Here is a 12,237-nt window from a genome sequence, read left to right as displayed (position 1 = left end):
GATTGGCTGTGAAGTGCTTTAGGGACATCTTAAGGACATGAAATACACTATATAAATGCAAGTTATTCTTTCTTTCTCGGTTAATGACAAAAATAGACCAAATAGCCAGAATGAAACTTTGTTATCCAGTCAGCCATCTATTATCCTCTACACAATAGCACCTTTCTTTATTATTGAGATACAAAAGTGAAGGGTCAAGATCCATTGTGCAGGCGATCAAAATAGTTAGACAATGGTTGCAGGGGATGATGATGATGATGAGTTTGGTAAATAATATCACAAAACATTAAATATTCCCATACTGAATCAAGAAAAACAACAGTTTACAAGAGCTCAGTCACTCTCAATGATACCTATTGCTTTTATTCATAACAAATCACATTAAATTCAAGAATAGCAATATACTATATATTTTACAAAAATACCGTCTGCAAAAACACAAATAACTTAAATAGTCTGTTGTACAGCAAATTCACATCGAGCAAGGTCAGCATTTACTATGCACTTGTTTTCCCTGTAGCTTGAGCCTTGCTATGGGCACACAGCATGTCCAGTAACTTGTCATCTATATTTACATTACCAGTGGGTCTGAAAAAAAGTTCAATAATGACCCCTGCACTAATGGATCGGAGCATGGAAAGTGCAATGATCAGGTTGAAAAAGCGAGTCTGATCTCGTGTGTAAATGGTTTTCACGTATTCATTGAGAGCTTGCCGTGCCTCCTGCTGAAGACTCTGAATGTACCCTACACAGTGTAGTCCTGGGAGCTCTAGAAAAAGAACATTGCAATATTTCAACATCAAACAGAGTAGTGTGCAATTTGGATTAGTGTTAATAAATCACATAAACTTGGAACAGACCTCGACTGAAATTAAAACTTTTAAAAACATTTCATGGCACATTTTCTTACAACTGGGTGGTCACAAATTAAAAAAATAATAAACCAAATAACATATGCATCTTGTCACCATATTAGTTAGTATGTGGCAGTGTCATATCAGCATATTGTAAACACAAAGCTGAGCCATTATCAGTTAGGTGCAGATACTGGAACAAAGAGGGCTAAGAGAAGATTTGGTAGAGGGTATAAAAAAATGATGCGTTTTTAACTGCGAGGGAAAGACTATTTGTTTTAGTTCGGGAGTCAGTAACGAGGGATCATGAATTTAAAATTGTCACGAGGAGAATGAGGTTAGGATAAATTTCTTTACAGAGACAGTTGTTGGAGCATGGATTGCTTTATGAGAGGAAATAGGTGAGACGGAGACTTCTAAGGGAAAAGTGGAGAAATATTTGAAGTGGAGGAAGATGCACGGTTATGGGGACTGAGCAGGGCAGAGGATCTAGCTTCAGCAAAGAGCCAGCACAGACATGCCAGGCCAAATGGCTTCTTTCTGTGTTGGAAACCTCATGGTTCTAATGTGGTACTATGTGTAATTTGGCAGATTGTTTTAAGGCCACAAGACCTATTTACTGCAAAAGGCACATCCTAGCATCAATTAGAGACTTACTGCTAGGTTGTTTTTCAATTGGTTGGCAACTCCTCATAAATCCCTGGCTCCTCGCCAAGATCCTAAGATACCATCAAGAAATTATTGGCTTTTTTTCTCTTTTTTTATATTTTAAGTGTGACAGAAATTTGCACATATGATAACACATGATTCTTGAAGAGTCCTTTTCTGACACACATTTCATTTTATAGCTACTGCTGAAGAAAAACAAGGTGCCTGAATGCGCAAAATGCATCAAACGGTCCTCCAACTGATATAAAATGGGCTAACCAGTGGTAATCTTTGAAAACCCAGCAAACTGTTATGTCCGTGTTACACTTAGGTTAAAAACTATACAGGCGGACTTGAATGAAGAGTAACAATAAACAAGGATTTAACAGCGTGAGGAGTGCAATGTAGAGGTCCAGTAACATCCATAGTTTTGGCAACTGACATTTCATTTTTCTAGAATTGCACTGGTCCTAATTTTAAAGCATTGTGGCTGGAGTGCACCAAATCATATTGGCCACTCACCATGATGTGTTTACTACAGCTCTATACTTGAACATTGTGCAAAGAAAATTATTTATGCTGCTAAATTGCTACTCTATTCTGATTGAAAAACAGAGACAGGGCATGTTTATTTTGTAGGCTCCACTCTCATTGTATTAGTAATTCTGATTATATTTTCTCCAAGAGGAAATCAAAGTTTGCTGATGATACCAAATTAGGGGGCTCAGTCAACTGTGAGCAAGAATGCAAAAGATTGCAAGAGAACATAGATAGGTTAATGGAATGTGCAGTTAGGTCACAGATGTTGTTCAATGAAGAGAAATGTGAAGCAGTATAGTTTAAGAAAAAGAATAATGAAAGTAAGTATACCATAAACAGTAAGATTCCAGCCCGAACATGATCAAAGCTAAGGCCCACCTAAGTGCCGCCCAAAGGACAGCCGAGAGACCTGGCGGTATTTTGGCCGGGAGATTCCTCAAAAAGATCTGCAAAGACCGCCCGGCGGCAAGAAAAACGACTTACACCCTGAATGTGGGCAGCAGTGGGTGGGAGTTCCCAATCTCAGCGGCAAATGCGATCCTCGCCAAAGTGTCGCCGAGGATTGAGTCGGGCCCACGGAGGGGGGAACACATAAAAATAAAAATTTACACAAATAAAACCCACTGGAAAACCTTCAGGGGACCCCATCCATCTGAATCGCTGTGTAAAAAAAAAGTTTACTAACCTTTTTTTGCAGGTCTTCATACTTACCGATGGGGTTAGACCTGCCTCCATGCAGTGGTCCTTTAATCTACTGCCGCCGACTCCCGCCCGGAGGAATCTGGCAGCTCGGTGGGCGGGAGGACACTTAGGCCACCTTGCGCGCTAGCTGACATCAGCCGGCGGTTCCCAGCGGTCCGCCCCTCCTGCTGGCGGGAGGCCTAGAGGAAACTGGCACCAAGGGGAGACCGTCCAAAAAACTCGGCGGCAGTCGGCAGCAGCAGGCGGTGAGTGCACCAAGTTCAGGTAGAAAAGACCATAAAAAGTCAAATGGGGTACTGGGTTTTATTCATGGGGCATTGAATATAAAGACAAAGAAGTGACATTGAAATTGGTTAGTTGGAGCACTGCATGTAGTTATGCGATCGCCATATATAAATGATACTAGAGGCATGGAAAGGCTATAACAAAAAATCACCAGAGTGATACCAGGACTGAGAAGTTATTGTTGGTGTGAAAGGCTCAAAAAAGTGTAGCCTTTTCGACTGGAAGAAAGAATGTTAAGTAAATATCTAATTGAGGTTTTCACAACAATGAAAGGGTAAGTAGTGAAACTGTTTCCACTGGCTGGTGAATTAGAAACAAGGAGGACATAGACTGAGAATTATTATGAGAAGAATGAATGGAGAAGTTAAAAGAGACATTTTTCACACAGAGGATTATAGCATCGTGGAATGGTTTACCACAAGTGCCTATTGACCCAGACATAACATCATTTAAAAAGGAACTGAATAAGCATTTGAATACAAAAGGAGATGGAGAAAGGGCAGGAAAATGAGATTAGAGCAACAGCTCCAGCTGAAGAGCTAGCACAATGACTTCTTTCTGAGCTATAAATTCTCTAATTTTGTGAAGTACGATCATTCCTGTCTGTCCAACATCAGTACAGTACCATTCAGAACTTAACTAAAGGACTATTTGAAAATAACACCGAGTATTAAAAATCAAAAGTGTTATAAAAAGCTCATACCTGGGGACTGTCGGGGACATGAAGAATCCAGCCTGTCGCAGCATAGAGAACTGAGACCAACTGGATAGGCACAGGCTAAGATCTTACATGCTTTCTATTTGGGATTTTGAGTAATTGTATTGGCAGTGTTACTGTTAAAAGATGGTTTGTCTGTTGAGACCAGGTCAATTAAAAATAAAAAAATTGAGATTGATAGATTTTTATTACTTAAGACCCCTCTGGTACTTACAAACTACCGCCCCATCTCCAACCTCCCTTTCCTCTCCAAAGTCCTTGAACGTGATGTTGCCTCCCAAATCTGTACCCATCTGTCCCACAACTTCATGTTTGAATCCCTCCAATCAGGTTTCCACCTCTGCCACAGCACCGAAACAGTTCTCATCAAAGTCACAAATGACATCCTTTGTGACTGTGACAAAGGCAAACTTTCCCTCCTGGTCCTTGTTGACTTGCATGCAGCCTTTGACACGGTTGACCACTCCATCTTTCTCCAACGCCTCATCACCGTCGTCCAGCTTGGTGGGACTGCACTCACCTGGTTCCATTCTTATCTAACTAATCATAGCCAGAGAATCACCTACAATGGCTTCTCTTCCCGCTCCTGCGTCATTACCGCTGGTGTCCCCCAAAGATCTATTCTTGGACCCCTCATATTTCTCATCTATATGTTGCCCGTTGGTGACATCATCCGAAAACACAGCATCAAATTTCCACATGTACCCTGACGATACCTGTCCAAATATCTTGTGGCTCAGTGTCAAATTTTTTGTCTTATAATACTCCTGTGACGCACCTTTGGACATTTTACTACGTATAAATACAAGTTGTTGTTGTAAGATTTTTAAGGTTATGAAAACAAGACGGGTTAATGGAGATAAAATACAAAGCAGCCATGATCTAACTTAATGGCAGGACAGGCTTGAGGGGCTGAATGACCTACTCCTGTTCCTATGTTAAACTCTGAATGGCGCTACATAATAACATTCCTCCTGTAAAACGCTCCTTAAAACCTACCTCTTTGACCAAGTTTTTGGTCACCTGCCCTAATTTCTCCTTATGTGCTTGGTATCAAATTTTGTTTTATAACGCACTTGTGAAGTGCCTTGGGACATTTTACTATGTTAAAGGCGTTATATAAATACAAGTTGTTGTTGTTCTAGGTTTTGAGGAGTTAACAGGTGGACCTCTCAGCAGACAAGTGGTATATTTACGATTTTAGTAGAAACAGTGGTCAGACGAATTCTCCCATGAATGCATTTATGACATCATTACCCAAGACGACTAGAGCAATTATTCCCACCATGGTGATTTCCCAATCTCGGAAATGCCAAAAAAGGAGGTTTTGAGTCTGGGCCATTTTACTTTCCCATATGGGGAAAGGAGAAAGAAGTTTGAATGGGTGACTGATTCATTCTGCTCTGTTGTTGCACATCTCTGAGCAACCAGATCAAAATCAAAGAGTGGTGATACAGAGAGCACCTGTTGGGATTTGATAAGACTCAGGTTTATAACCGTGCAATGAAAGAGCTGTAGAAGTCACTAGTCTCTTTGTTACTTTCTGATATTGCCCACTCTCGCAAAGCAACCTTATCTCATTAGTTTCCCATCTATTTACTCTGCTTTGGGACACCATAGTCTTATGTTGTAAGAGACTGGTATTTTATACTATAATCACACTGTAGTTACAGGGTCTCAGACTAGTAGCTGCAGTATCAGTTCCTGTCAAGCGTCAAGGTCTCTAGAAGTGATCATTCAGCCTCAGAGACTTCCTGTTGTACTAAGTGCCAGAGACTCTCAGTGGTGTCCTCCATATATGCAAACACATCACTGGAGAAACATTTACACAGAACTCCTCTCCCAGCACTTCAAATTGAAAAGTTTGAAAACTGAGGGCAGCAGTATCCACACTATCTAAACATTTCATTTAATTCCGAGAAGCTTAAAAAGTGCTCCTGAGGCCGAAGGGGCACCTGAGCAGTTTATAAACAAGGTTTAAGTTTCAGCTGTGATTCCGTGATAGCATTCACATCTCTGACTCAGAAGGTTGTAGATTCAAACCCCACTCCACACACTTGCACACATAATCTAGGCATACATTTGAGTGCTGCCCTGTTGGAGGTGCTGTTCGCCAATTGTGATGTTAAACTGAGCTCTCTCAGCTGGATGTAAAAGATCCCATGACACGATATGAAGAAGAGCAAGAGAGTTGTCCTGGCCAATATTAATCCCACTAAAACAGATTAGCTGGTCACTTGTCACGTATGTGTTTGTGGGGTCTTGCTGTGTGCATATTGGCTCCTGCATTTGCCTAAATTACAACAGTGACTATACTTCATTGTGAAGTGCTTTGGGACATCCTGAAGATGTGAAAGTTGCTATATAGATGCAAAGGTTTGTTTTCCCTCTTTTTGAAGTAGCATTGGACTGGAGTTATAGTCCATATTGTGTCAATGCCAAGTGGTGTGAGACTGCCTACTTGGAGTGAGGGGAGGGGGAGGTCTCACACCACCTCTCTCTGGAATGGGGTTCAGCCCTGACTCCACATTTATCCTGTGACTTTAGTGCCAGTATGAAACAGAAACCACTCTACAGTGGTACGAAAGTTACAGAATGAACGCGCCCTTAAAGTTTCTTAAGAGAATTATTTATGCCGTTAGCAGCGTATCTGGATAAAATGGGGAAAAAAGTCATAAATAAATAAATTGCAATGAATGTCATTTCAGTTACGCTTCTCGCTTCTCCAGCCATCTTCAAACTTTTCCGTGACTAAACATATAGACATTTTATCACTACTGTGACTGAATTGGTTTGTAAAAATGCCAACCTGGATTAAAAAGCAGAGTCCCTTTCAGGTAGGCATACTCCTTGGGGCTAATATCCAGACTCCAGCATTTCACCAGAAACCTTTTAATGGTCTGGATCTCGAACGCGGGGAGGAAATGCTGATGTCCCGTCTCTTCCTGGACGTTCGCAGGCCCGTTGGTTAAAATCGTGTGTAAAATACTGGGCTCGAAGGTTTCCACAGTTTCGAAATCGACTTTGTCCTGTGCCAGTCCCAGGACCAGCAAGGGCGCCCAGCACCTTCTCACCAGGGTTAACTGGTCGCCCCAGGGCAGTGCCTGGAAACAGGGCACGTTCTTAATGAATGTCAGCGTCTTCGCTAGGACCACCGAGGCTGCTGCACAGGTGAGGTGCGGGCATTTCAGCACCACTCTCCGCCTGGACCTGCAGAGACAGCCCTGTACGGGGGGTGCACCGGCCTGGGGGTGGTCGCGCCCGTCCTGATTCAGCAGCTTGTACAGGATGCTGCTCAGCCCCCCGCCGTTCCTACACTGACACGTGTCCGCGCAGGCTGAGGACATCGCTGGGAGCCGCTGCCGCACTCGCTCAACACAGGAAGGATCCGAGCCTGCGTGCTCATTTATAGCCAGAGTCCAAGCCCGGGTCCCACCCACTGCGAGCGGCAGCGGCGACAGAGGGCGCCCGCTCACCGGAACAATGCACTCTGGACACTGGACTATCCAGTGCATACCTAACTGCCCCTACTGGGATCAGACTGTCCTGTGCATACCTAGCTGCTCCTACTGGGATCAAACTGTCCTGTGCACACCTAGCTGCCCCTACTGGGATCAGACTGTCCTGTGCATACCTAGCTCCTCCTACTGGGATCAGTCTGTACTGTGCACACCTAGCTGCTCCTACTGGGATCAGACTGTCCTGTGCACACCTAGCTGTGTCTACTGGGATCAGACTGTCCCGGGCATACCTAGCTGCCCCGACTGGGATCAGACTATCCTGTGCACACCTAGCTGTCCCTACTGGGATCAGACTGTCCTGTGCATACCTAGCTGCTCCTACTGGGATCAGACTGTTCTGTGCATACCTAGCTGTCCCTACTGGGATCAGACTGTCCTGTGCATACCTAGCTGCTCCTACTGGGATCAGACTGTCCTGTGCACACCTAGCTGCGCCAACTGGGATCAGACTGTCCTGTGCACACCTAGCTGCCCCTACTAAGATCAGACTGTCCTCTGCATACCTAGCTGCTCCTACTGGGATCAGACTGTCCTGTACATACCTAGCTGCTCCTACTGGGATCAGACTGTCCTGTGCACATCTAGCTGTGTCTACTGGGATCAGACTGACCCGGGCATACCTAGCTGCCCCTACTGGGATCAGACTGTCCCGGGCATACCTAGCTGCTCCTACTGGGATCAGACTGTCCTGTGCACACCTAGCTGTGTCTACTGGGATCAGACTGTCCCGGGCATACCTAGCTGTCCCTACTGGGATCAGACTGTCCTGTGCACACCTAGCTGCGCCAACTGGGATCAGACTGTCCTGTGCACACCTAGCTGCCCCTACTAAGATCAGACTGTCCTCTGCATACCTAGCTGCTCCTACTGGGATCAGACTGTCCTGTGCACATCTAGCTGTGTCTACTGGGATCAGACTGACCCGGGCATACCTAGCTGCCCCTACTGGGATCAGACTGTCCTGGGCATACCTAGCTGCTCCTACTGGGATCAGACTGTCCTGTGCACACCTAGCTGTGTCTACTGGGATCAGACTGTCCCGGGCATACCTAGCTGCCCCTACTGGGATCAGACTGTCCTGTGCACACCTAGCTGCGCCAACTGGGATCAGACTGTCCTGTGCACACCTAGCTGCCCCTACTAAGATCAGACTGTCCTCTGCATACCTAGCTGCTCCTACTGGGATCAGACTGTCCTGTGCACATCTAGCTGTGTCTACTGGGATCAGACTGACCCGGGCATACCTAGCTGCCCCTACTGGGATCAGACTGTCCCGGGCATACCTAGCTGCTCCTACTGGGATCAGACTGTCCTGTGCACACCTAGCTGTGTCTACTGGGATCAGACTGTCCCAGGCATACCTAGCTGCCCCTACTGGGATCAGACTGTCCTGTGCACACCTAGCTGCCCCGACTGGGATCAGACTGTCCTGTGCACATCTAGCTGTGTCTACTGGGATCAGACTGTCCTGTGCACCCCTAGCTGCTCCTACTGGGATCAGACTGTCCTGTGCACACCTAGCTGCTCCTACTGGGATCAGACTGTCCTCTGCATACCTAGCTGCTCCTACTGTGATCGGACTGTCCTGTACATACCTAGCTGCTCCTACTGAGATCAGACTGTCCTCTGCATACCTAGCTGCTCTTACTGGGGTCAGACTGTCCTGTACATACCTAGCTGCTCCTACTGGGATCAGACTGTCCTGTGCACATCTAGCTGTGTCTACTGGGATCAGACTGACCCGGGCATACCTAGCTGCCCCTACTGGGATCAGACTGTCCCGGGCATACCTAGCTGATCCTACTGGGATCAGTCTGTCCTGTGCACATCTAGCTGTATCTACTGGGATCAGACTGCCCCGGCCATACCTAGCTGCCCCTACTGGGATCAGACTGTCCCGGGCATACCTAGCTGCTCCTACTGGGATCAGACTGTCCTGTGCACACCTAGCTGTGTCTACTGGGATCAGACTGTCCCGGGCATACCTAGCTGCCCCTACTGGGATCAGACTGTCCTGTGCACACCTAGCTGCCCCGACTGGGATCAGACTGTCCTGTGCACATCTAGCTGTGTCTACTGGGATCAGACTGTCCTGTGCACCCCTAGCTGCCCCTACTGGGATTAGACTGTCCTGTGCACACCTAGCTGCGCCGACTGGGATCAGACTATCCTGTGCATACCTAGCTGCCCCTACTGAGATCAGACTGTCCTCTGCATACCTAGCTGCTCTTACTGGGGTCAGACTGTCCTGTACATACCTAGCTGCTCCTACTGGGATCAGACTGTCCTGTGCACATCTAGCTGTGTCTACTGGGATCAGACTGACCCGGGCATACCTAGCTGCCCCTACTGGGATCAGACTGTCCCGGGCATACCTAGCTGATCCTACTGGGATCAGACTGTCCTGTGCACACCTAGCTGTGTCTACTGGGATCAGACTGTCCCGGGCATACCTAGCTGCCCCTACTGGGATCAGACTGTCCTGTGCACACCTAGCTGCCCCGACTGGGATCAGACTGTCCTGTGCACATCTAGCTGTGTCTACTAGGATCAGACTGTCCTGTGCACCCCTAGCTGCCCCTACTGGGATTAGACTGTCCTGTGCATACCTAGCTGCTCCTACTGGGATCAGACTGTCCTGTGCATACCTAGCTGCTCCTACTGGGATCAGACTGTCCTGTGCACACCTAGCTGCGTCTACGGGGATCAGACTGTCCCGGGCATACCTAGCTGCCCCTACTGGGATCAGACTGTCCTGTGCACCCCTAGCTGCCCCTACTGGGATCAGACTGTCCTGGGCATACCTAGCTGCCCCTACTGGAATCAGACTATCCTGTGCACACCTAGCTGCCCCTACTGGGATCAGACTGTCCCGGGCATACCAGGTGCCCCTACTGGGATCAGACTGTCCTGTGCACACCTAGCTGCTCCTACTGGGATCAGTCTGTCCTGTGCATACCTAGCTGTGTCTACTGGGATCAGACTGTCCTGTGCACACCTAGCTGCCCCTACTGGGATCAGTCGGTCCTGTGCATACCTAGCTGCCCCTACTGGGATCAGACTGTCCTGTGCATACCTAGCTGTGTCTGCTCGGATCAGTCTGTCCTGTGCACACCTAGCTGCCCCTACTAGGATCAGTCTGTCCTGTGTACACCCAGCTGTATCTACTGGGATCAGACTGTCCTGTGGAAACATAGCTGCCCCTACTGGGATCAGTCTGTCCTGTCCACATCTAGCTGCCCCTACTGGGATCAGACTATCCTGTGTACACCTAGCTGCCCCTACTGGGATCAGACTGTCCTGTGGAAACATAGCTGCCCCTACTGGGATCAGTCTGTCCTGTGCACAACTAGCTGCCCCTATTGGGATCAGACTGTCCTGTGGAAACATAGCTGCGTCTACTGGGATCAGACTGTCCTGTGCACACCTAGCTGCCCCTACTGGGATCAGACTGTCCTGTGCACACCTAGCTGTGTCATAGAAACATAGAAACATAGAAAATAGGTGCAGGAGTAGGCCATTCGGCCCTTCAAGCCTGCACCGCCATTCAATAAGATCATGGCTGATCATTCCTTCAGTACCCCTTTCCTGCTTTTTCTCCATACCCCTTGATCCCCTTAGCCGTAAGGGCCATATCTAACTCCCTCTTAAATATATCCAATGAACTGGCATCAACAACTCTTTGCGGCAGGGAATTCCACAGGTTAACAACTCTCTGAGTGAAGAAGTTTTTCCTCATCTCAGTCCTAAATGACCTACCCCTTATCCTAAGACTATGTCCCCTGGTTCTGGACTTCCCCAACATCGGGAACATTCTTCCCGCACCTAACCTGACCAATCCCGTCAGAATCTTATACGTCTCTATGAGATCCCCTCTCATCCTTCTAAACTCCAGTGAATAAAGGCCCAGTTGATCCAGTCTCTCCTCATATGACAGTCCAGCCATCCCTCGAATCAGTCTGGTGAACCTTCGCTGCACTTCCTCAATAGCAAAAACGTCCGCTAAACCGGACCCGAGGATCGCCGCCCAGAACACCTCACCGTTGCCGCTCCGGGGCGAAAAACGGAAGGGAGAGGAGCCGAAAATCCGCCCCAATATAATTTTTTAACTTCAATAATTGAAGTAAAATGTGAATAAGAACGAAAAGGTTAATCTTGTGTATGGACATTTTCAAAGTAGTTTGTTGTATGTAAAGCACTTTGAGATGTTGCTGAGACAGGATAAGGCACTGGCCTATTGTGATAAATATGCCTGTTTCTTTCCCCTGCACATTCCTCCTCCCCCCCCCCCCCCCCCCCCAACCCAACCGGACCCCATTGAAGATCTGGGCTTGTACACCCCAAGAAGTCAGTGTAGCTGTGGCAAGGTAATGCTGCAATCATACAGTGTGGACAAAACCCAGGATTCATTACGGAAGTCAAAATCTAGTATTTGTCTTGTGGAATAGCTGGGCAGGAGAACAGAAGCTGTCTGGTATTGGACATTTTCAGCTGCTATCCATTTCATTTGAGGCATCTGGGTCAGCGCAACTGAGCAGATCTGACACCATTGTGTATCATTTTTTTTATTTTATTTTGATAGATCTTCCATTTCCAACTGTCAGGAAAGCTACCAACCTGATGGGACTGTAAACGCTCGCAAGTAAGCTACCCCTTCAAAAAATAAATCCACCATAAATAACCGATAACATCCACAGCACCCATCCAAGACCAGAGTTCACATCGCAAGCCTTCTATCCATCAAAAGTCAAAGGAGACATTTGACTATAAGATCATAATAGATAGTTATAGATGCAGTTTCCGAGCCATGTGAATAATAAATAATTAATATCAGAGTTAGTCACAGAAGTTGTACAGGAAGCTCAATGTATCACTGGACTTCAGCATGGCTGAATCACTGAATACTAAATTATAACGGAATCATAGAGATTTACAACACAGCAGGAGGTCATTCGGCCCATCGTGTCCG

General features: G+C 46.7%; 1 protein-coding gene across 1 annotated transcript; it reads right to left on the bottom strand.

Annotated features, from left to right (window-relative positions):
* Positions 1-337: 337 nt before the first annotated feature.
* nr0b1 (nuclear receptor subfamily 0, group B, member 1) lies at positions 338-7,115 on the bottom strand. The gene is made up of 2 exons (XM_070893360.1): positions 6,557-7,115; positions 338-769 (listed from the first exon to the last, which is right to left on the bottom strand). Exons 1-2 carry the CDS (start codon positions 7,092-7,094, stop codon positions 498-500), a joined length of 810 nt encoding a protein of 269 aa, XP_070749461.1. The 5' UTR covers positions 7,095-7,115; the 3' UTR covers positions 338-497.
* Positions 7,116-12,237: the final 5,122 nt, after the last annotated feature.

Source organism: Pristiophorus japonicus, chromosome 11, assembly GCF_044704955.1.
Source record: "Pristiophorus japonicus isolate sPriJap1 chromosome 11, sPriJap1.hap1, whole genome shotgun sequence".
Taxonomy (NCBI): Eukaryota; Metazoa; Chordata; class Chondrichthyes; family Pristiophoridae; genus Pristiophorus; species Pristiophorus japonicus.
This window is presented reverse-complemented; position numbering and strand designations above follow the sequence as displayed.